The sequence below is a fragment of the Hermetia illucens genome, chromosome 6, assembly GCF_905115235.1.
Source record: "Hermetia illucens chromosome 6, iHerIll2.2.curated.20191125, whole genome shotgun sequence".
Lineage (NCBI taxonomy): Eukaryota > Metazoa > Arthropoda > Insecta > Diptera > Stratiomyidae > Hermetia > Hermetia illucens.
Window position 1 is genome coordinate 16,529,591 of NC_051854.1, and position 23,285 is coordinate 16,552,875.

Genomic DNA, 23,285 nt, shown 5'->3' on the forward strand with positions numbered 1-23,285 from the left:
CAATTCTGCTCCTGCCAATCGAGATTTGGGAATTGACAGAACTCGTGCTCGTCCGCTTGACAGGTGGACAGCTGAATCGATGTCAAAACAAGCATTTTGTGTTCCAAAGCGGATGGTGAGGTTTTCGTCGTGAGATGAGTATTTCAATAACAGAAAATGCGTGTCGTGTTTGCCTTGTCGAACAGGAGATCATGATCAATCTATTCGACACAGTTGAGGATTTCCAGAAGCAACGATTAAGTGATTTGCTGGAGAATTGCAGCGACTTGAAAGTGAGTCCGATAAGGCCAAGCGTGCACTGGAGCAAGCTCTCATTGGTATTCCTTTTTTAATTTTTTATAGATCGACCAGTCCGATAACCAGCCGAAATTAATATGCGACGAGTGCACGGGCGAGCTCCTTGTCGCGGCCAAGTTCCATGCAAAGTGCAGAAGAACGCTGGAGATCCTGTCGCAAGTGCAACAAGCCATTGAAGAGAACAAAACAACGAACGATGAGGATATTGCCGCCAACGAGGTGAACGATGTCGAGGACGCTTTACATACGCCCGTGGACGTCGACAGTATTATAATAGAAGAGCACGAGATGGAGGATGAAGGGGTCGAGGCTGATCAAAATAGTTCGCAGCAGGACAAAGAGGACCTCATGTTCGAGGAAGTGGGCTATGTGGAGGAGGATATGAACAACGATCAGATTATTCTGTATGAACCAGATGTAATTGAAGAGCATTTATCACCTAAGGAACAGGATAGCGAAGAGCATCATATTGAGCAGGATACGATGGAGTACGAGGAACAGAATGTATTTGAGAAAATCGCAGTTTTGGAAAGAAAGGTGAGTTTATTGAGGTTTTAAGGGAAATTGACCAATGTTTAAATTGACGTAAACGCCTGCTCTGATAGGCCCATGACGATTGTGGATTACTTTAAACCAATCAACTATTGGCACAGATTGCCAATAGTTGAAGCCTCAACCACAGTCTTGAGTTAAAAGAAGTCATCTGCGCATGATATGGACTTTTTATTTACTTTAGTTGTCCTATCGTTGACATATTCTAGTCTTGTCGACGGCGTTTTAACTCCACCCTTTTTGGTCAGTACGAGTAGATAGGTCAGTTGCACAGCATGACTACTGTAGAAATAAGAATAAGAAGAATCTTCAAAACCGGTCCAAAGGATTCACGAAGGGTAATAGCTCCATCTAATGCCAATTGCTGCCAAATAGTACGAGTAGCTTCCGCGTCTGACTGTCGGCAGCAGGACGCAAACTGTACCAACTGAGGGATTTCCAGGCGCAGATCTCCGCCTGGGCAGTTTGCCAGCCCTCGCATTTTTCAGAGGAGGGTGACTTTGAGACTACTGCCCAGACTTGTCTAGCGCGCCCCTGCACTTGCTCCACTGAAGTAGAGGATATCGCTCCTAAGTGCAAATCCTTAATGCCACCTGGCTGTCAGCCAGAATGGCCATATTACACTTGGGACGCTGTCATCGACATGTTTCCAATATCGGCAGAATTTCCGTCTGGAATATTCTGACAAATCCTGGGAGACAGTACAGCTCGGCTACACTATGTATATCCCAGAAAACTCCCGCACCGACTCCATACACCCTGTTTGATCCGTTGGTGAAAAATATTGTGGCATAACCTTATAACATGCAACGGGTCCCCCATTCCGCCTTGGTTGGAAAGTCCAAAGCCAAATTCGTGGTCAAGCTCGGCTTGTGTATGGCGTAGTTCGTTTGGATTGTCCGGAGCTCCCGAGGTACCTTCTCTAGGATGGTACTATGGCCGTGTGGTCACTCACGTAGTCAGACAGAACTGCACTATTCAATGCAGAGGTCCAGGGGGAGGCGGTGTAGGAGTACATCGAGAGCATCTGCCGGGCAGGACTCTTCTCGTTACCGTGAATTACGTGACCATACCAACGAAGACGCCTCTATGGCAATTTTTCCACGACCTATGCAGCCCCATTTCTATCGCGGATATCCTCATTTCGTATGTGATCAAAACGTGTCACGCCACTTGTCCAACGTAACATCTTCGTCTCCATTACCGCATTGTCTTTTATAATCGGCCAACACTCAAAACCATAGAGGGCGACAGGACGGGCGACATTGCGGTAAATTTTAGATTTGAGACGTTCGTTGATACGTCGATCACAAAGAACACAGGTTGTGGAACGCCACTTCATCCAGGTTGCGTTAATGCGTGAAGCAATTTCATAACGCAGTTCTCCATTGGCTAATAGCGTTGACCCGAGGTATTTAAATCGCTCAGTTCTGGGCAAATCACTGCCGCTGACAGTGATTGTGCCTGTTTCATGGGGATCGGTCGTCAAAAATTCAGTTTTATTCAGTTCCAATCTGAGACCGTGTTGCATGAGGCGATCATTCGCATTTGCTATTACATGCTAGGAAAACATCATCTGCATAAAGCAGTGAATAGGGCGCCGAACGTTGGATATCCCGTGTAACAGTGTCCATAACAAGCACAAAGAGATGTGGTGAGAGAGCGCTTCCTTGATGAACACCAACAGAGACACAAAGCGATTTTGATACAACCGCGACACTCCGAACTTTGCTTTTCGGATCGTGGTAGAGCAATTGAACCCAGCGCACGAGTTCTTCTGGCACTAAGTGTTGTCGTAGAGCATACCCGATGAGTTCGTGTGGCACCCGATCAAATGCTTTCTCCAGATCCAGAAATGCAATGTAAAAAGGGCAATACTTCTCATGGTGTTTCTCCATGAGTAACCGCGAAGCGTGTATTGCGTCAGTAGTACCACAGCTCTTGGCAAATCTGGCTTGATTCAGTTATTTCAACGATTTCGCGAATACGCTTGTCAAAAATTCGTTAAAAAATCTTCATGGTATGGGAAAGTGAGCGGATCGGAACAATCTTCTGGATTAACTTGCTTTTTCCATATTGGAACAGTGGTACTTTCTTGCCAGTCAGATGGTGTTCTTCCTCCATAAATAACCCGATTAAAGAATTCACGGAGCCACAGCTCTACGCTTTCTAGAGATCAGATGCGATGTCGTCAGGTCCTGTGGCTTTCCCCGATTTCATTCGTTTTATTGCCTCCTCGACTTCAGTTGCGCTGACAGGTGGAACTACATCCAAATATCAGCAATGATTGTGGAAGGGGAGGATGAGCAAATTCTTCAGTTGAAATCTGCTCGAAGTATTCTCGCCATCTATCCATTGCGGCTCGACAGTTGGTAAGCAAAGTACCATTCTTGTCATTAACGCAACAGAAGTGTTCGATATCCTGTGTGCGTTCCGTGCGGCTTTTGGCAAGTCGATACAGATCTCTCTCGCCATCCCGAGTGTCCAGTTTATCGTAAAGATTTTTGTAATGGTCCGCTCAGGGGACATCGATCGCTTTCTTGGCTTCCCGGTTGGCATTCTTATAAATTTGCCAATTGCCGAGAAACTTGTGGTAGAGTTTATTTTCACGGACTTTCATTTTAACATCGTCATTCCAAAGCCAAGTATCTCGGTTGATGTATCGCTTACCTAGCTTGATGACCCCGAGGGTTGCAGAGGCCGCTTTGTGGATCGTGTCTTTTATTTGGTTCCACGATTTTTTCACATTCGTAATGGTTGGTAATCTTTTTTCTTCTTGCGAGTTTGTCGATCTTTCTAGTAGGGTGCCAACATTTAGCATGCAGACACGTATTTGTTTTGTTCGGACTAACTTACTTACGTCCTGACGTCGTCGATGCTTCAAGAACCCTTGCCCATTTCTCGACAGGACCGGGGCCCGTCCTGCCGCGTCGACTGAGGTGCATGCCCTAGCATTTTTCCGAGGCCTATAACTCTATCCGCTCATCTTGTTTCTAACGACATTGCAATCATTTTCTTGGTCGGCCTGTCGCGGGACCTGTCACCAAGAAAGATCAGTTCTATATACAATCTCTAATTTAACTTAGGATCCCAGATACTTTATATTGCAGGAAAAGGCCAATCTTTGTTCATTCAGTCACGTGTTCTTTCTGTGTTGCTATATGGGAGTAGGTATACGTGTGATACGCAGATGACCATCAGATGGTCCTTTCGAGCCTCCTAATTCTACTGCTGATCTGATCTCTGATTGGATGTTCAATACAGGTCAGTCGAATCGAATCCCAACTAACTTTCTGGCACCTTGCCACTGATGACGGGACGTCGGCTTTCAAGCTGTAGAAATCTACGAAACTGTTGTTGCTACTGTCTAGTATTCCCGCTCTATTTTCAGAGCCCAACTGGGTGTTTACGATGCAATGAACGAGTTGGTTGAGCATAAATCTCCCAATCTCGTTGCTCCGAATTCCAATATCGTTTGTTGATGGATGTGTGTGTTCATCGTTTTGCTGCGTCGCTGTTATAGTCTTATTCTTAGACAGCTTAAGTGCAATGGTAATGAAACTGAAGCACAGTCTGTGTATAAATCAAAATAGGTAAAAAAAAATAGCAATAGAGAAAAGTACTGTCTGGATGTCCTATACTCCACGAAGGACCAAACAGTAGACATACAAGTTAGCATTCAGATCACTCGTCACAATCGCAGTGTCACTTCTAAGACCTCTCCTGAACTGCGTATAAGCATCCTTCTCCTCTAGAACGGAAATCTTTGCTGATGCGTAGCAATGCACAATTGTGTTAACATGTTTGTGTTAGAATAGATAAAGATAGAGCTAGACATTAAATTCAACGGCGCAATGGCTGAGAGGGTAGAGCGTTAGCCTGTTAATATCGCCGCTATGAATGCGAATTCCAGTCGTCATGGGTGCCTGGGCTTGTCGGGCGCAACATTAAGTATGATGATAATGAAACTAGAATTCAGTCTCATTGAAAAATGGAGGAGAAAAATAATATTATCACCAAAAGGACTGTCTGGTTGCCCTACACCCCACTAAGGAGTAGATAGGAAACACTATAGAAGTGTTGAGCTCTCTCTTAGTATTCAGCTCACCTGCAGGCATTTCCATCATTAATTCTAGGCTCCAAAACAGCCATCCTTTCCGGAGAATTTAAGTCGAAGATCGGATGCCAGGATTATGCGAAAACACTTCGAAGTAGTCACAGTAGACTGGCATTTCTTAACTGAACTTTCGTTGTTATCTCTATAGAATGATAAAGTCGTTCTTTTACTGCATTGGTAGCAACGTTCTACCAACTGCAGTCCCATCTTCAAGTTTCGTTGTCCCTCTATAAAACTCATAAAATATATATGCTATAATTTTTTTTTCAGAAATCTCTACGTACAACCGTTGCGCCCCGCCCTCTCATAATCAACTGCAAGTGTGACGTTTGCGGTGCCGGATTCACTCATGTTAATAATCTCAATCGGCACATTCAAACACACAATCCGGAAGAAATTTTCACATGTTCCATTTGTAAATATCCATTCACAACCTATCTAGCCTTAGAAAATCACAGTTCAGAACACCAAAAGGACGCTGACATACTTGAAAGGGACTTGAGAGAGGAGAACTACGAAACCAAAGAGAATATTCTCGGAAAAGCGGAAAGCCCCCCAATTGGTAAATGCGATACTGACAAATTGGTGGCAACTGTCAGTGCTAGTGAGGAACCGCGGAGAACGAAAATTTGCGATATTTGCAATAAGGTATGGAAAAGATGTTATAAAATGGAAGCAGACGGGAAATTGATGACTAATGTTACTCGAATTGTTACAGCCTTTTGTCTCGAAGTCAGCGTTAGAGGCACACATAAGAACACATACTGGAGATAGGCCGTTTAAGTGCGACGTATGTCCTAAGGCATTTAAAACGCAAGGAGGCTTAGCGTTGCATTTAAGAAGGTGAGTAAAGACCGAATTTGTTAGTCGACTCCTTTGAATGAAAGTTTAGCTTACTTCAGTTGCTTGAAATAAATCTTACACGAACTTTCCTTTCCAGGCACTTGGGAGTCCGCCCGTACGTCTGCAACGTGTGCAATAAAAGTTTCGGCGAGAGTAGCAACTTAAGAGTGCACATGCGAACACATACCGGCGAAAAACCTCATAAATGCACTATTTGCAATCGGAGTTTTGCACGTGTCTTTCTCCTCCAGATTCATCTGCGTACACACACCGGTGAGCGTCCGTATCAATGTCCGTTTTGCGATAAAGCTTTTGCACAAGGCGGCGATTTGGCATCACACAAACGTACCCACACGGGAGAAAGACCGCATGTTTGTCCATATTGCAAAAGAGGATTCATCAAAAGTAGTGGACTAACGCAGCACATGCGAAAACACGTGAATCAGGAAGCAAGGTCGGAAGATGCAGTGCACAATGATTCAGATGCGGAGGTTGTTAAGGGTAGCGGAGGCATTCGATTGTTTATAGTCGGCGAAGAGGATGCGAGTGTCATTTCCGAGAATGAAGGAAATGATGACAATCTGAAAGATATTAAAGTGGAAGATTATGTTATCGAGTTTAATGAAGACATCGAGACGTAGTACAAGTTTTAATAGTAGCCTTTAAGAAAGTCCATTAGCCTCGTCTTCTGTAGTAATTTATCTAAATTTATGATTAGTTTGTTGAACTGTATGCATTTGCATACTTCTACTGAACTGTTACTGTGCATTTTGAGTAAGTAGGCAATGACACGATCTTAAATGTATGTATTTTGTATAGAGCATTTGCAGATTGTAATGGAATTGCTAACGATAATAGAGCTAGTTTTTTTGAAAAAAATCCGTATTTTATTTCCTCACAAATAGGAATACTTAGTTTTCCTTCAACCCTGACCTTTACTTTCACCAACCGTCAACACTATTCCAGTAGATAGACAAAGAAGTCCAAGCGAAGCATAGCCACACTAAAGTATATGTGGATCATGTCCAATTCCAATATTTATTCGTATAAAAGGAAATTTTTTTCGGACGTCAATAGCTTATTTTAGATCACTGGCCCGCCCCAATATTTGTTGTAGGATAGTTAAACTAGTGAAAAAAAATCGCTCCCATTCAAATTTAGATAATCCCATGTGTATTCCACTCTTTCAACAAAAGCGTTGGATACTCTTTGAATAGGATTCATATATCACTTATTGCTTTCAGAAGAAGAGCGAACAATCACTGATAAATAAACTTTTATGTGGCGCTTAACGAGAGCTACCCAGTTAAATGTTCTACAGATCTTGAACCTAACCGGATTCTAGACATCCAAATCCTTCAAGTATGCATTCTGCCGTACCATGGTACGAAGCTTTGGATCGAAATATAAAAAAAGCAACTAACATGGCCATAAACGTAAACGTACACACAGCGTACACAGTCGGTTGGCACAGAGTATAAATCAGGTCATGACTCGGCCGAAGAAATTTCCACCCTTCCTCACTGCGGGGATTACTTACCTTATCCCTAAGAAGGAAACGGTGCAGAACGCCACAGACACAACACCTATACCATTACAAACTCATTATGTCCATTATTAGTGGAAGGGCCAATGCGCACCTCGAGACCAACAACATTCTGTCCGCGGAGCAGAAGGGCTGCCGAGTTGGGTCAAAGGGTTGGAAAAACAACTCATTATCGACTCGGTAGTTGTAGAACAAGCAACTAGGGGCCAAAGAAACCTCGCTAATCGATGTCCTACATTTGTATCGTATTGATCCGAAACTAATAAAGTTTTTGGCGACAGTAAGGCTGGCATACCACCTTATCAGTGGGTAGATCTGGGGGTGCTAATGCCGCCGTATACGGAAGGGCATCTTCCAGAGAAATTCATTGAGTCCCCTTTGGCTTTGTATGGCACTGAACCCCCTTTCATAGCTACTGAATGATGCTAGAGGCATTATTTTGCAATGAAGTATGGACTACGTGCTAAATGAGAACTGACGCACTTGATGTACTTAGATGACATCAAGTTGTATGCTGGTGCTGACCACCATCTTAGAAGTCTATTGCGAATGATAGGAATTTTCAGCCGTGATATTCGGATGGAATTTGGATTAGACAAGTGTCGAATCCAAGCCATTCGCAAAGGTCATCACAAGCCGCATGCTGGACATAGCATTGGGAACCTCCACATTGAAGCTATGACCGAAACAGACTTCTACAAGTACCTAGGAATTCTGCAAGAAACTCATGCTCGAGTTGGTGATGATTATTGAAAAAATTACTGGCAAAACTGAATCCAGTTCTTACAATGCCTTCTGATGCTCGGGTCCCCATACCCAAGAACGTAGAGAGAACTATGAAGTCCCAGAGGAACACGTGGTGAGATATACAGAAGTCTTCTACACCATGGTTCAAAAACAGAACAGGGTACTCGAGAAGGAGTCTACCTCTTGCATAACGGCGAGAAACGGGTCTTTCCTTTAGGACAATATGCATGATTTTGCAAGCTGTGATCCTAAGGGCGGTAAACTGAGTGACTGACGAGCGGGTGAAGGACAGGCCCATCGCAATCTGCAGTGATACTTTGATCACCTCGAAAATCAATTCGGGAATGTAGAAACCGTTTGAACTCTATCTCTAGATTCAATATGGTGGAACTACTCTGGGTATTTGGTCACTATGGTGAAGAGGAAAATGAAATCTCGGATGCTTTAGCAAAAGTACCAAACATGCATACCGCAAAGTTTATCATATCGAAAAGCAAGAGGACTTGCAGGAATATTGTAGGAATTTTGACAGGCCATAATTCACTAGCTGGGCATATGTTCAGAATAGCAATTCTCCCAGATGATATGTGTCCATCGTGTTATGAGGAAGCGGAATCCACGGAACATTTTCTTTGTGAAAATATCCCACTTATGGACGCATCACACTTCAGTTTTTGAAGCTGATGTGCTACAACCGCAGCCGATAGCATCACATCCGATACATTAATGAATCCGAGATATTCCGTTACACGGGGGAGTCGGGTGCAAAGGGCCATCATTGTCTGAGTGCTTAGGGACTATACCTTCTCCTCCACTACAAACACACACACGGTACTTAACTTAAAAAACTTAATTTAATCCAATATTGATAGAAAAACAAGAACGAAAGGCCCTTCTCCTCATTAGCTAGAGTCCCCGTACCCAGCTTTCGACACACTTCGAACTTGCCCCGGATCAACCGCAATGTCCAGCACGTAGCGATACTTCAATTAACGTTCAGAATAGCTTCAATTACCCAGTTGTTGCCATGTTACTCACCACTAAGACATTAAGGGGCAAACAAACCAAGGCGACTACTGGCCTTGATACAGAGGAGGCTAAATTGACCTCTCAAAATTATACTTTACTCCGAACACTTCTACAACAATTATAATTTCATTGAGTTGGTTCGTCCAAACCAATAACTTGGGAGTCTCCCGACCGTAATAGCTTGTTGGTATCGCCGATCAAATATTCAACTCTACTTGGTTGAGCGTCTCTCAATGATGCCGTTCACTGTCTTGTTTTCATTATTATTGGGATCCAAGTGAAAGGGTAAGTTATCTTTTCTCACGTGTAAGGGAGAAACAGTCAATTTCACAACAATGTTGTAGGGCCTAATGATTACCTCCAAAGATGAGCAAGATATATATATCTAGAAGAGCCGTTGAAATACAGTGTTATGTTACTGTAATTCATCCGAGCCTGAAGAGAGCGATATGGAAATAGGAGGGGGGTTGGAGATTTGTCGGGCGCCTGGAATAGAATTTTCAATGAAAAAAGGCATGATAAGGGGCGCCCATAATTTTCAACTCAGATCCGAATAATTTTCATCCATTTCATCAATTTGTTGGGGTAGACGATTACGATTACGAATTGTTGTATAGGGGTTGATTCCTCCAAAAGGAAAAAGGAGTAGAGTAATACTAACAAAACAGAAATATTCTGCGCGTCCGCGGTTACTTATTTACAAATCATCAGCACAGCATTATCCGCAACACATGACACAAGCTTGGAAATATGCAGATCTGGCTTTGCAATTCAGGTAAAAATTAAACCTGGTTGGTAAGGATAACAAAATTTATGTAGGCACAACGAAACTAGTCCGTTGAATTTTTTAGGGAAGTTTCAATTGTTCTAAATTAGGTCGGCCCAGATCACTCGAGAAATTGGCATATCGACATATAGAGCTTTTATTGAGAAGCTTTTGCCAACATGATTCTTCTTTGTTTCTCCCCTTCTTTTACTAAGGCAGTATAGGTCCCAGGGCGAAACGTGGATTGGTACTCACGATGGAGCATAAAACCTGGAAAACGCCTGGTGAACCAACACCAACAGCTTTACTACCAAACTCTATCTCCACCTCCACGTGGTGATCGTTAGGAGTTCTTTCTTCATGAAAAACTGCAGACGGAACAGAATGAAGGCGAGTCTCCCGCGCCTAAAAACGGGACAAAATGTATCAACTAGTCCTCCAGGGTGGGAGGTTGGGTAGGGCTGACAACCCTATACGGAAAACCGATGTTACGAAGCGACGGAAGGAGCCTCGGACAGGATGAATTTCAAAAGGACGAACCCGGCAATGGAAACGGATTAACGATTTGCGCATTTTCTCATGAAACGTGCGCTTCTTGTACAGGCCGAATGTTGCAGAGTAGCTAGCCGACACTCTGTCCCAATATAGCCTCATAAAAGAGACTGCAGAGTCAGAGAAGGATACCTTCTACGAGGCAGTTGAGCGGACCTTCGAAGGATTTCCCAAGTATAATATCAAAATCATATTTGGAGATTTCAACAGTCAAGTAGGGTCGGAGCCCGTATTCAGGCGATACGTTGGCTCCCATAGCTTACATAGGGATGCCCTATTATGCGTCCTGGAGAAAATGATTCGCTATGCCGATGTAAAGAGGCACTATCCTCTTCAAGTCCACCCAACTACTGGCCTACGCTGACGATATCGACATCATGGGAAGAACAACCCGAGATGTACAGTCTACCTTCATCCAGATCAGCAGGCAGCGTGAGATTTCGGGCTACACGTTAATGAAGGCAAGACGTACACGGTGGGCGACGACGATGGACGATTCCGTAGCCTGCATAACGATGAAATCTCACTCACTTAATACGTATGGATGAGGATGATCCAGCCCGGAAAGTTTATAAGGGCAATATATATATGGTAAAAAAGAAGACGAGGCAGATCCTGCCTGAGATGGAACGATGGCGTAGGTCAGACAGCTTTTAGGGATATCGAATTGGTGGACCTCGGTGCAAAACCGGGGTGTTTGGTGTTCCTTATTATGACAGGCCTAGACCGGATACCGGTTGTTGCGCCGTTGATGATGATGATGAATTACTATTTGGCCTGAAATCGTCATTTAAATACCAAAACAACACGTTCTCTATATTTCAGCATTAATTCACCTATGAACTAGTGCTTACCTCCAAAAAACGAGGAAATCTATATGCAATTCCAAAATTCTTTCTAGTTAGAGAGGGCAAACAATCGAAGGCCCGTCAGTACCTGACGCATAGAGTCCCAGCCTACGCGTCTTTTACGGCAAGGAGGAAATAGTGTTAAAAAATAGTTAGCCCCTGCCGTTAAGACGGCAAATATTTGATTGTTGTGTCTCCATGCATTCATTTGCATTGCACTTTGCGTTTTTTACCAAAATCTTCTTTTTCTTCAGCCTTTGTCCCGTTCACAAGCGGGGTCGGTTCGTCGTGATCGGTTTCGCATTTGACTCTATCGAATGCCTGATCTGGGCGCAATTTCGAGGTTCTAAACCCCTATCCAGTGTATCAAGCCACCGTTGTTTCGGCCTGCCTTTTGGTTGTTTACCATCGACTTCGTTGTTCAGACCAATCTTGGCCAGTGAATTCCCGTTAGTATGAATTGCGTGACCATACCGTCGAAGACGCCTCTCTCGCAATTTTTCCACGATCGGTGCAACCTCGTAACGTTTTTCACCAAAATAAGCAGAGGGTTTGAAGATTTTACTTTCTATAACTGACATTTCACATTATTTCAGTCTTCTCCTTCCGGTAGATTAACTCCGCTAGAGGAAAATCTGGCTCTGCAATCGCTAAATGGACGATGAAGTTGTGACTGTCAAAGTTTTTTTTAGCAAAGTTGATTATGGTCTTGCATTTTTAATTTCTGCTTGTTTTCATCGCAATTTTCAATTTTTAATAAAGTTATTAAGAACGCAACACATAGACGTAGACGAACTCTACAATGCATAGTGAAAATAGTTGAAAGGAGGCCAATTACCGGCATAATTTTCGTTGTTTATGATAATGTTCTCACTTGAAGTACAAAATCTAATTAGTCCTACAAATAATCGTTGGATAGTGAATAATCGATCAAAAACCAACCTCATATTCGCCGAGACCTCATATTCATGGCTAAAAAGGGCAAGATGAGGCAGTCGTTGAACGATGAGGGTGATTGCGAGAGTGGACAATCGGACGATAACATTATCGTGATCGAGGACAGCTTGGATAGTATTATAGACGTCGACCTGCTCTATGCCCACCAGGAGACCTTCTTTGGTGAGCTACGATGCGCAAAATGTGGCCAGAAGTTCGAGTCGGCGGAGCAGATGACCAACCATAATGGATCCGGCGAATGCAACGAAATCGAGTCAATATGCCATGTTTGCATGAAAGTCATAAAAGGACACGACAAGTTTCTGAGTCACATAAAAACTCATGAAATTAGTGAAGACGATGAGATGGATGGAGGTGCATCTGCCGATGATGGACAACCGGAGGGTGAAAGTGCAGCGGAAGACACGGGGCAAGAAGAGATGAAGTGTCCTTTTTGTGGAGAAGGTGAATATTTAATTGGTTTGCACTTAACAATATTTTTTATTAATAAATATAGACATCACAGAAGACAAATAACCTAACAGGAACCTTAGCAGCTAAATCAATCTAAGATTAAAAAATGGAACTTAATCTAATATTTCATTATATGGTAGATTGTAGATAAATGGGTACCTGGAGGAAAAATTAACAAAAACCTCCAGTCATTATCGATATGTTGTCAAGTAGGGGCGAGGAGTGTGGAGGAAGAGGGGGGAAAGAGGATTAGGGATAATTCACAGCTGAGTCGACTGCTATCCGACGCCAAATCACGATACAAATCTGTAGAAGTGGTGACTTGTGTAGAGATCTACTTTGTCGAAAAGAAGGTTATCACATTGATAGGAAAGAAGGGCTTGTGGGAATTGTTTCGATTTGAGGAGGTTTCTCTAGTCGACCTTAATCCCCAAAGATTCAGCAACTAGCGAGTTAGGGTATGACAGGCACCTCCCAAGAAATTTTACCGCGTACCATGTGTGGTGTTTTTGAAATTTCATAGATTATCTGGTTTGATATGTATATAGTATGGCCATAAGTTCTATCAGTCCTTGCATATAGCGAGAAATGTTAGGCCGCCGGAACTGATAACACTGCGCACGGAGAGTACCTAACCATACCGCACTTCCGTCAGAATTTCAGATTCCGAAGCTCAGTAGTTCGGTAACTACGAAGAAAGAATCGTGATTATTGCGTTGTACCAATGTGGGAATATGCCGAGCAAGATTCATAATTTGTTAAAAAGGCAGCCGGTAGACGAACGATTCGTTTTTAGGACTTTTGCTCGATATAGCGAAACAGCTGATGTGGTTGACAAGCCCCGGGAGTGGAGCTCGCACTCCGTACGTAGCCCGAATATCATGCATGCTATGCGTGAGCGTGGTCGTTACAATTCTCTCCACAAGCAGAAACGAATGCCTGCGGAAATGGGCATTTCAACTCGAAGTGTGAGTCGTATTTTACGAGATCTCGGTCTCGGTGCGTACCGGCGGTGCTTTAGCCATATGTTAACCCCAAAACTGAAGGAAATACGGGGAACTCGGTGTGTTGCTCTTCTGCAACGATTTTTCGGTAGAAAATATCGCAAAATTTTATTTTCTGATGAAAAAATTTTTACCATCGAGGAAAATTCAATCGACAAAGTGATCGAGTATATGCTCACAATTGTTATGAAGCCAAAGAAAATGCTCCGCGAGTCCAACGTCGTCACCATCCGACCTCTATCAGGGCATGGTGGGGCGTATCGTATCACTGAGTAACTAATATTCATTTTGGCGAGGCCGGCGTCAAAACCAATGCGAGCTGGAATGCCGGAAAGCCATGGTGCTTCCAGCAGGACTCAGCCCCCACTCACAAAAGGCAAGATAATTCAGCAGTGGAAAGCGGCGCATGTTTTTGACTTCATAACTGTGAATGAATGGGCCTCAGGCAGCCCAGATTTGAATATTCTGGACTATAGCTTTTGGGCTAAGTTAGAGGTGACTGCCTGCGATCAAACTTACCCCGCCAGCATCGTGCGTACAGCTAGAGAAATGCCGCTTCATACAGTGCGTGAAGCGATCGATGCATGGCCTCACAGACTTCGGGCCTATATAGCCGCTAGCGGCGGCCATTTTCAATATTTTTTTTTCGTTTGAAAGCTCTATGTTTCCCTTTTCTTTGATTTGATTTGTTTGACTGACAGAACTTATGGCTATACTATGTACTTCACACTATCGTTGCTTTTGAATATGCAGGCACAATAGCGGCGTACCTGCCTTGCTTTAAGGCGGATCCTCCCCATATCATAATGAGAGGTGCCGGTACAGAATTTGGAATCCAATGTGGTTAGAGGTCAGATGAATTGCGCATAGCAAGGAATCTTGACTTTTGGTCGAGTGGACTTAATAAAACATATTAGGCGGAGACGGCTTTACGGTTTCTCAGCAAGAGCGAAGGTAAATCATCAGACGCTGCCTCATCTTTACCCTGGGAGCAGCGTGACCGAAGCGGCTCGCAGATGTTAAATGCTCCTCGATATAATTCGCAGAACACGACATGACTGCAAATTACATTGAGCGTAAATCCACCTATACTTTGGACCAGAGCTGAAAATATTTTGATGATTGAGGGGTCCTGAGTTTGCATCCACTTGGTGTCGGCTGGACCAAATGGGGAGCAAGTTACTCTCTCTTTTTTTGGTCCACGGACCCCTCGCTTAAGGCTTAGCATCCAAACTTCAAAAAATAATAAGCGAAGAGAAGTAGATTTTGAGATGGAGTGATTTGAAGTCGCCGTTTACACGTTTTAGTGTCTTATTGATGTGAAGGACGTTGCATTGGTGCGAGTTTGTAGTGACGCCAATGTAGATAACTTGGTTCATTGTTTGGATGATAGACGTATAGATTCTTAGAGACAAGTTCCTGAAGTTGCAAACCACTTTCTGTGTAATCTTTCTTTTTTCCTTTAAAGATGATTATTCGACTTTTTTACCTTTTGAGGGCTATTTTCGACTTGGTTAAGTGTCGGTAGAGTTCTTCTAAATATGAATTCAGCTGAGCTATGCCGCGTACTATGTTTCTTGTAATGGTGACAACGATGAGGTCACCAAAACATTGAAAGATCTTGATTGGGTTGGATGTGGGATCGGGATTTGAACTATCCGCTTTGTGGGATTTCAGCGGAATTGTAAGGAGGAGACAATTACTTTTGAAATTTTACTCTGTATTGCCGCTCTTTTCGAAAACCAAAAATTAGCTTCGTCTTCTTCTACAGCCTTTGTCTCATTCAGAAGCAGAGTGCGCTCGTCTTAATCGGTTGCCGAGAGGTTCTTAAATCATGATCTAGCGTGCCAAGCCAACTCTGTTTCAAACGGCCGTGTCCGATCGGTTTCGTGTTCAGATCAATCTTGGCAAGTGAGTTTTCATCAATTGAATTGAATTATATGTCCATCCCATCATAGAGGCATAAAGAAGGACGAAAACCAGCAGAAACTGCATTGGTCCAATTAATGCCAAGAGTACTCACATTATAGACAAGATCCAGCACTCTTTTAATTGCAGTAACGCAAATTGTGTCAGACAGAAAGAAAATGGAGAAGTACTTGCATGTCCATAAGAGGAAAAAATGGGGTTGCACCTCGAAGATACTAGTTTGGATACACACTGTAATAGTAAGGCCAATGATTACCGGGTAATCTGGGCAGATAGAAGTGAACTCAGCATAGGCAATTATACAAACTCAGTCTGCTCATTAAGCCGACGGAAGGTAAGACATTTGCGGAAGTCCCTTGTGAAAGGCGCTATAGGATGAAACCCGAAAACGGAGTGGAAGTGTCTTCCATACGGAAAACGAAGGGTGGTGGAGTCCCCGTCGAACTAGTCCCGAAGACGACTAGTGAGAGTACGTTCTGCGAAGCGGTGAAAGGATTACTGGAGGAGAAGGGTCTCGTTTCTAAACTAGAGCCTATGTGCTCTTTAGAAATCCAAGATCTTGACTGCCTGACAGAAAAGGTCGAAGTGGAGGAGGTCATAAAGCGCGAATGTCCAGAGGTAACCAATGCCCGGATAGACATCATATCTGTAAATGCTCGAGATCAAAAACTCGCTGCGGTGGAAGTCCCCGAGCAATATGCGGGGTGGATGGGTAGTATGCAGGGTACGAATGCGGATAATCCCCATCAACTGCTATAGGTGTCTGGACTATAGCCACACGTCAGCAATTTGGAAGGGACCTGACTAGGGCACGACTAGCATGATCCACATCCTACAAATTCACATGCACTGGATTGCAACCACTCAGCAGTTATTAGCGCAGTTCGCTGCGGAGGTAAATGCTGATCTAATGCTCATCAACGAGCAATACCGAAACAGGGACCCGGCTTAATGACATTTCGACTTATCGGGTACCGCTATCATCTGGGTTCAGGGCGGCGTCCGACTTCGTGTTCTTGCGCAAGGCCGAGGGAATATGTTTGTCTTGATTTGGTGTTTAAGGATAACATTTTTTAGTGTTTATCTAACGCCAAATGAGAAGAAGCTGAAATATCACCATCGATGAACTGGTGGCGAGTCCTAGAACACTTCTCGACATGTGATCACCAGTGCATCCGGTAATTCGTCGAAGCTCTTGGAACAGGTAGAGTCGCGTTGGAGGGCGTTTCGGAATGGTATCCAACTGACACTGTCGTAAACTCAGTTATGATGAAAACGACACCGTGTGAGGCTTCCAAGCCTCGGAGGGTCGCCAGCCGTGACAAGTCTTCTACGCACTAGTGGACGGCAGAAATTATAGGCCTACGGACAGAGTTTCATAAGCTCCGCCGTTTGATACAACTTTTGCAGGCCCGCGCCACCTATACTTCATTTTGTTTTACTGCGGATAGTACAAAATACGTTGTTTCAAATTCTCCTTTATTTGGGGTAGGGACAGGCAAACATTATCATCAGCAGCATAATAGGCCTGGCTTAGTAAGGAATTTCAGACATCTCGGTTTTGCGCCAAGGTCCATCGATTCGCTCCATCTGAAGCAGAGTCTGCCATGTCTTCTTTTTTTACCATATATATTGACTTTATGGACAGTTCGGGCTGATCATCCCCACGAATAACCCGACCCGACCACCGCAACCCATTGAGTCGGATTTGATCCACAACCAGGCGGTCATGGTACCATACCACTCATAGATATCGTCGTTTCATATAGGTTACGGAATCCTCGTGTAAGGGGTCGAACAATTCTTCGGAGGATTCTTCCCTTGAACAGGGACAAGGGAATATGATAATATAGTGGAGTCAAATATGTTGTTTTCTGTTCTAGCTGGTTTGGATTTTAATATTGTCAATATCATTATTCTTTTTCCTGTGTGCTTGCAAATATTGATTTGAGAAGTTGGAAAAAATTAAGTGAGAGGTATTTGCTCTAGATGATTTTACATTTGGTGTCATTATAACTCAAATGCTGAGTTTTATTATTGCATCTCCTCACCTTCTCATGCCTCATAACTTCCGATCAAAGAGACTGGAACTGAATTGAAGTTTTATCAGCGGATATTCTTCTAACTTTGATATTGCATATCATTCACCAGCCAATAGGTTGAAGCTAGATTTACTCAATCCCTTTTGAAGTATTTTACATTCGTTCGAGACTTGTATCCGAGAATAGTTTGAGGTGTCTTGTGATTGATTTTTATTTAATCGAGTGGTAATGCAATCTGGTGTTAGTTATTGGAAGATTTTTCGGTAAAGTTTGGATGTTCAACCCCATCCCCGGTGGTGTTGGGGAAATTATGGAAGACAAGGCGCCTCCTCCCTTAAAAAGTTTGGCACATTAAAGTGGGTTTCTTGATATCTTCATAATGAGGCTTGAATTTCAAACCCTACCTGGGAGGTGGTTTGATTTGCAACATCCACCCTAAGAGAAGGTAGGGTTGGAAATTCAAACTTCACTATGATGGTATAAAAAAGATCGCACTTTTTTCAAAGGTGAAGAAGAGAAACCTCTCCCATTGTGCTCCATAAACTCTCCATCACAGGATGGGGTTCAACCTTTTTTGGTTATTTCGAAAGTGTGAAGCAAGGATTTCTTTCTTCTTCGTGGGAGAGAGGTGCTCCCGTCAAGAACTGCGTTAAACCCGTCATCGACAAACAATGTGCGATCAAGTTTTATGCTAAACTTAACAAAATATTGTCAAGACTACTCCTTATCTTACTCACAAATTTCGGAAAGGTTGAAGGCGTTGAAGAACGATAGAGAAAGGTGGCCGACAAATCCAGCCATCAATCTCGCTTACAGGTAACAATGTACTCCGTGTGCGCGAACTTCTAAATTGTTGCCTTTGAGTAAGTTTCCGAATGTTTGCCCAAACTTCCAATCTTCCCATAACAATTGCACATTGCCTTGTGACCAATAATTTCCATCTCCTAATCGACAGGGCAGATGCTTTCTGCGTATACCTACATGTAGGTTGGAAGTTATTGAGTGAAAACCTGTAAATAAAATCAAAGGCATTTACATGAGCCTTGGCTGTCGTTGTACGAATGAAAACTAATACTTTTGCGTCAAGATACGCATAGTGCAACTTGTATCGTGTTCGTGTTGTAGGGACATGCTTATTCGCTTGATGAACTATTGAAACGTCTCCCCTTTTCTTTCTACTCTAAACCTATCTAAGGCAGTACGTTCGCAATCCTGTCCTTTGATTTTAGCAGTTCCTCAACTTCTTGCTCTCTTTCGTGGAACTCCGACAATGGAAAATCACTTGGTCTTGCTTGTAACATTTCAAGCCAATTAAGAGATCGGCGGCCTGGCCCGATTATGCTTCAGGTTAAAGTTGCATAATTGGGCAAGTCCTCACACGACCTCCCCGCGGTGGCCGCTGGAAACTGTCTTCGGATGGGCCAAGAGTGTGCAGGGCCGGGCTGGGAGTAGATTTATCCAACAGACAAGGATTTGTTTGTCTACTGGTCATGTTTTAGGGACAAGCGAATCTGGCGGGGGATAAACCGAAGCAACAGCTCGGGGATCGTCCTCCCTGCATTGTAAAAAATGCTAATAGGACCCCAAGCCAAGGTGAAACAGCACACGCCGAGGGCTGCGTGGCCAAGGGGGAGCTTGGTCTCTAGTATGCGGACTCTGAATACCTTGGGCACCTTCAGTTTTAATTAAGACCCTTACCCTGGTGGCCGGGCTAGCCAGGTTGGACATTTTTCCCGGATTATTCGTGGGACCAAGACATGGACTCAAATTCTAATAAACAAAAACCGACGAAGATAGAAGAAGAAGAGATGCTGGTGCCAGGCGCACCATCAGAAGGCACGCTGATGGCATCTAGTCAGGTGTCAGTAGCCGTGAAAGACAGTACAGCCGGTGCCAGTCGTAGCACCGCGGTGCTGGAACCAACAACAGAGACCTCCAGGAGCGAAGCGGCAAACGGATTAGCAGTTTCCAATCTGGAAGCCATTATCGTCGAACAGGATGTAGCGAGTACCAGCCATAGTACTCCTACCCCAAAACCGCTGACTTCGACGATCCCTCAAGCAACGAATACCAACAACAAGCCAGCAAAGAAAGGAAGGTCCGCTGGAGTCCCGCACCAAAGTCATGTGGCCAGGAGTCACTTGCGTGTGGTGCTGGTGGATTGTAAATCAGCTAGCGGCAAACTGGCGCCGGAGTTATGGACCAGCGTTGAGGCCAGGCTATCGGAGCTGATTTTCGAATATCTCCTGGACAACAAAGAAAGAGAGGGTGGCTGTATTCCTCGTTATGATTCCTCCCAGAGGGTTCGTGGGTATCACATTATAGTATGCCAAGACCAGTTCTCCAAAGATCTTCTCGATGCGTTCGTCACTAAGATCACCGACGCCTGGGAGGGCGTGAAGCTGAAGATTCTCCCATATGCCTTGACCCCCGGGAGACTGGTTGCTCGCATCTGGTTGCCAAAGATTCGCATGAGTAAGGACAACATCCTCCGATTCCTGCGCCTTCAAAACCCCAAGATCCCCATGAACAACTGGGTGGTAATCAAGGAGGAGAAACCCCAGCTCAACAGCCAACCTTTCCTATTTCGCATAAAAGGAGACTGCTTGGAGGCACTGGAAAAGGCGCACTATAGAGTATATTTCGGAATCAGGAACGCAAAGGTCAAAGTGTTCCGCTCCGTGAAACGGCATGAGGACTTAGACCCAGTCAGTGGACTTTTGGCAAAAATGAAAATCGACGATCTGAGTGGGATCGACGATTCCCCTATGTAAGGATGCAGCGCTACGGGTAACGCAGATAAATCTGCAGCGCTCGAAGTGCGCTTCAGTTTATCTTCCACAAGGAGCAAGACATTGACATCATATTCACACAGGAGCCTTGAATCGGAGCAAACCAAATCACCAAAGGACAACAAAACAAATACAACAATCTATTCCATAGCACAAGAAACACTCATCGCGACAGACCCAGAGAATATATCCTCGCCATGAAGAGCCTCCATCTTCACTAAAAAGTACCTGCTTGCCTTTCTGTTTCTGGACCTCAGTTCCAGCGACCTAGGTGTGGTAAAAGTGGAGCAGACAACATGTATATCTCGTCGACTATCACTCAGTTCCACCAGTTGAATTACAACATCCGACGTCTATCTTCGTACCGGAAAAGGTCAACTTGCTGATACGCTACGATGCCAATTCGAAGCACATGCACCTTTCGATAATTCGGAAAACGACAAAAGAGGTGAGTTTCTTCGACTTTTTTGTTAACACAAACCTATCATTGCCTACCAGGAGCTCGGGGAACTGGGGCCATTAGTGGAATTCCTCCCCTACCAACTGATAATGGGACTTTTAAGGTAGAGAATGGGAGAGTGAACAGAAATCTTTCTCAGATCACAGTTGGGTACTTTTCAGTCTGGATCTCGCTTCAGAGGTATCCTATCCTTTCAAAAACCCCAGGACGGTGGAGGAAGTTCAGTCAATTTATCAAGACCGGTCCCCCTAGTGGTAAGATTGGCACAAAAAGGGGGCTTCAAGGTCGGGGCTCTAGAGAGGGCATTCAAAATCACATTTACCTTGCAAAGCGGGGCGGGGCGAAATGGAGACGTGTCCAACCTTTTCAGCCTACAAGCACTGACTGAAAATGTCGGAAATTTGGATTTTCAAGAAGTGATTCCGACTGAGTTACTGTCAGAACATCACAAGCATCAATGGATCTTACCTCGTTAACTTTTCAATATCGTCATAGGGCTTTGCCTTATAAAATGACTACGAAAATATTTGGCTTGAAATCTGAATTCTAGGAAAATTTGCAATCGATCGAAGACTATATAATTAAAATTAGAAAATTAAAGTCTATATATCCCTTCAAACTACTGATCATCATTTCTCTTCCTAGGCATTGGTAACGACGGAGTAGATTTCGAGAAACATCTGGAAAAGCATGCCTTCGGTGACTCCACTGGAACCCGATATCCATGCATGGTTTGCGAGAAACCATTCAAGACACGAAGTGATCTACGTCGTCATATGGTTCGTCACACCAACATAAAACCCTTCAAATGCATGTACTGCGTCAAAACATTCGTAACGAAGAACGAGCTGCAAACCCACATTCGTTCCCACACGGGCGAACATCCGTACGAATGTGATCTGTGCTATGCAACGTTCACTACCTCGAGTTCAATGAAGAAACATCGTAACAAACATACCGGCCAAACGCGATATATCTGCTACATATGTTCGAAGAAATATTTCGATTCGTATGCGTTAAATCGTCATATTATGATGCATACGGGTGAAAGGCCGTTCCAGTGCAATATTTGCAATCGGGGCTTTTGTCAACGCGGTGATATGACAGTGCATATGAGGACCCACACGAATGAGCGCCCATTTGAGTGCCCGATATGTTTTCTAACGTTCAAACAGTCGAGCAATCGGAATGCACATGTCCGAAGGCATACGACTGACTCGAAATAGTATTTGTCAATGAAAGAAAAGAACAATTTAGGGGTAATTAGGATTAATTTTGTATATACAAAGAGAAAATTTCAGTCACTATTGATATTTGAGTATTTATGATGAATTAGTGTATTATGATCACCAATTACCAAAGATTTTATTTCTAATATAACAGTATTTACTACAACCTGAAATGGTGTATTATTTGTTTTCTGAAAATTGAGTTGAATTTGTCTATAAACCGAGTAGGTCTTTTACCATGGACAGTACTATTCATTTATCACGGACAAATGAAACATAGATAGAAGCTGGAAAAGTTATGGAGTCCCCTTTTCGTACGAAAACTCGATTTCCTACAGATTGCCTTCCACAATCTCAACAGGTATAAGAAAGATGCAATGGCCTGCCATGCATAATGCATTTCATCTTTTCGACCTTGAACACTAATCTAATAATTATTACTCACCTCCATATACAATTAAGTCAGACGGTGATGGCAATGAGTTGGTTAAAAAAAGAGACGAGAGTAGACGTTGAGTGAATCATTGAGCCTGCAAAAACAATCAACCCCTGTTGATCTGAAGTATTGTTCGGGTGTCAAATAAAGAATAGAGCCTACAATATTAGCTGATGAATCCTTTCTGCAAGAAAACTAATAGCCTTCAGGCAATAGTAAATCAAGGATCGACAAAACTTTGGTACATCTGCTGTAAGAGAAAAGACAGTGACAAGTAGAGCTTGTCCAGAAAAGAAAATGGAACGAAATCTAAACTAACGGGCATGTCGTTATTAGACAGAAAGAAGGATATACCTTCATGTTTTTTCCCGGTTTTCCTTGAAGGAATGAATGAATGAAGCAATCTCCGATGAAAACCTACGTCGACGCCCAGACCATTTGAACAGAAACTTTCAATGTGAATGCAGGCAATGAATGACAAACAAATCGTGGCGTAGTTCAGTTGCTTTTTTTGTGCAAGGAAATCCACAAGGGGATTACTCAATTGTGGATGACTCTTGTCTTTTTATGAAACAGTGCTACTTTAGAATGAACATGAAGTAAAACAAGCGCTAAAAACAGAAGTAAAAAGCCATTTTGAGATGATCTAGATATGTTAATGGGCTGCATTTCATTTTAGTAATGAA

General features: G+C 43.5%; 1 protein-coding gene across 1 annotated transcript; it reads left to right on the top strand.

Annotated features, from left to right (window-relative positions):
- The first annotated feature begins 52 nt into the window (after window positions 1–52).
- Window positions 53–22,336, top strand: LOC119659004 (gastrula zinc finger protein xFG20-1-like). The gene is made up of 7 exons (XM_038066890.1): window positions 53–272; window positions 343–834; window positions 5,237–5,614; window positions 5,685–5,809; window positions 5,907–6,449; window positions 12,229–12,698; window positions 21,580–22,336. The coding sequence occupies exons 1-7, from the start codon at window positions 135–137 to the stop codon at window positions 22,158–22,160; spliced, it is 2,727 nt and encodes a 908-aa protein (XP_037922818.1). The 5' UTR covers window positions 53–134; the 3' UTR covers window positions 22,161–22,336.
- Window positions 22,337–23,285: the final 949 nt, after the last annotated feature.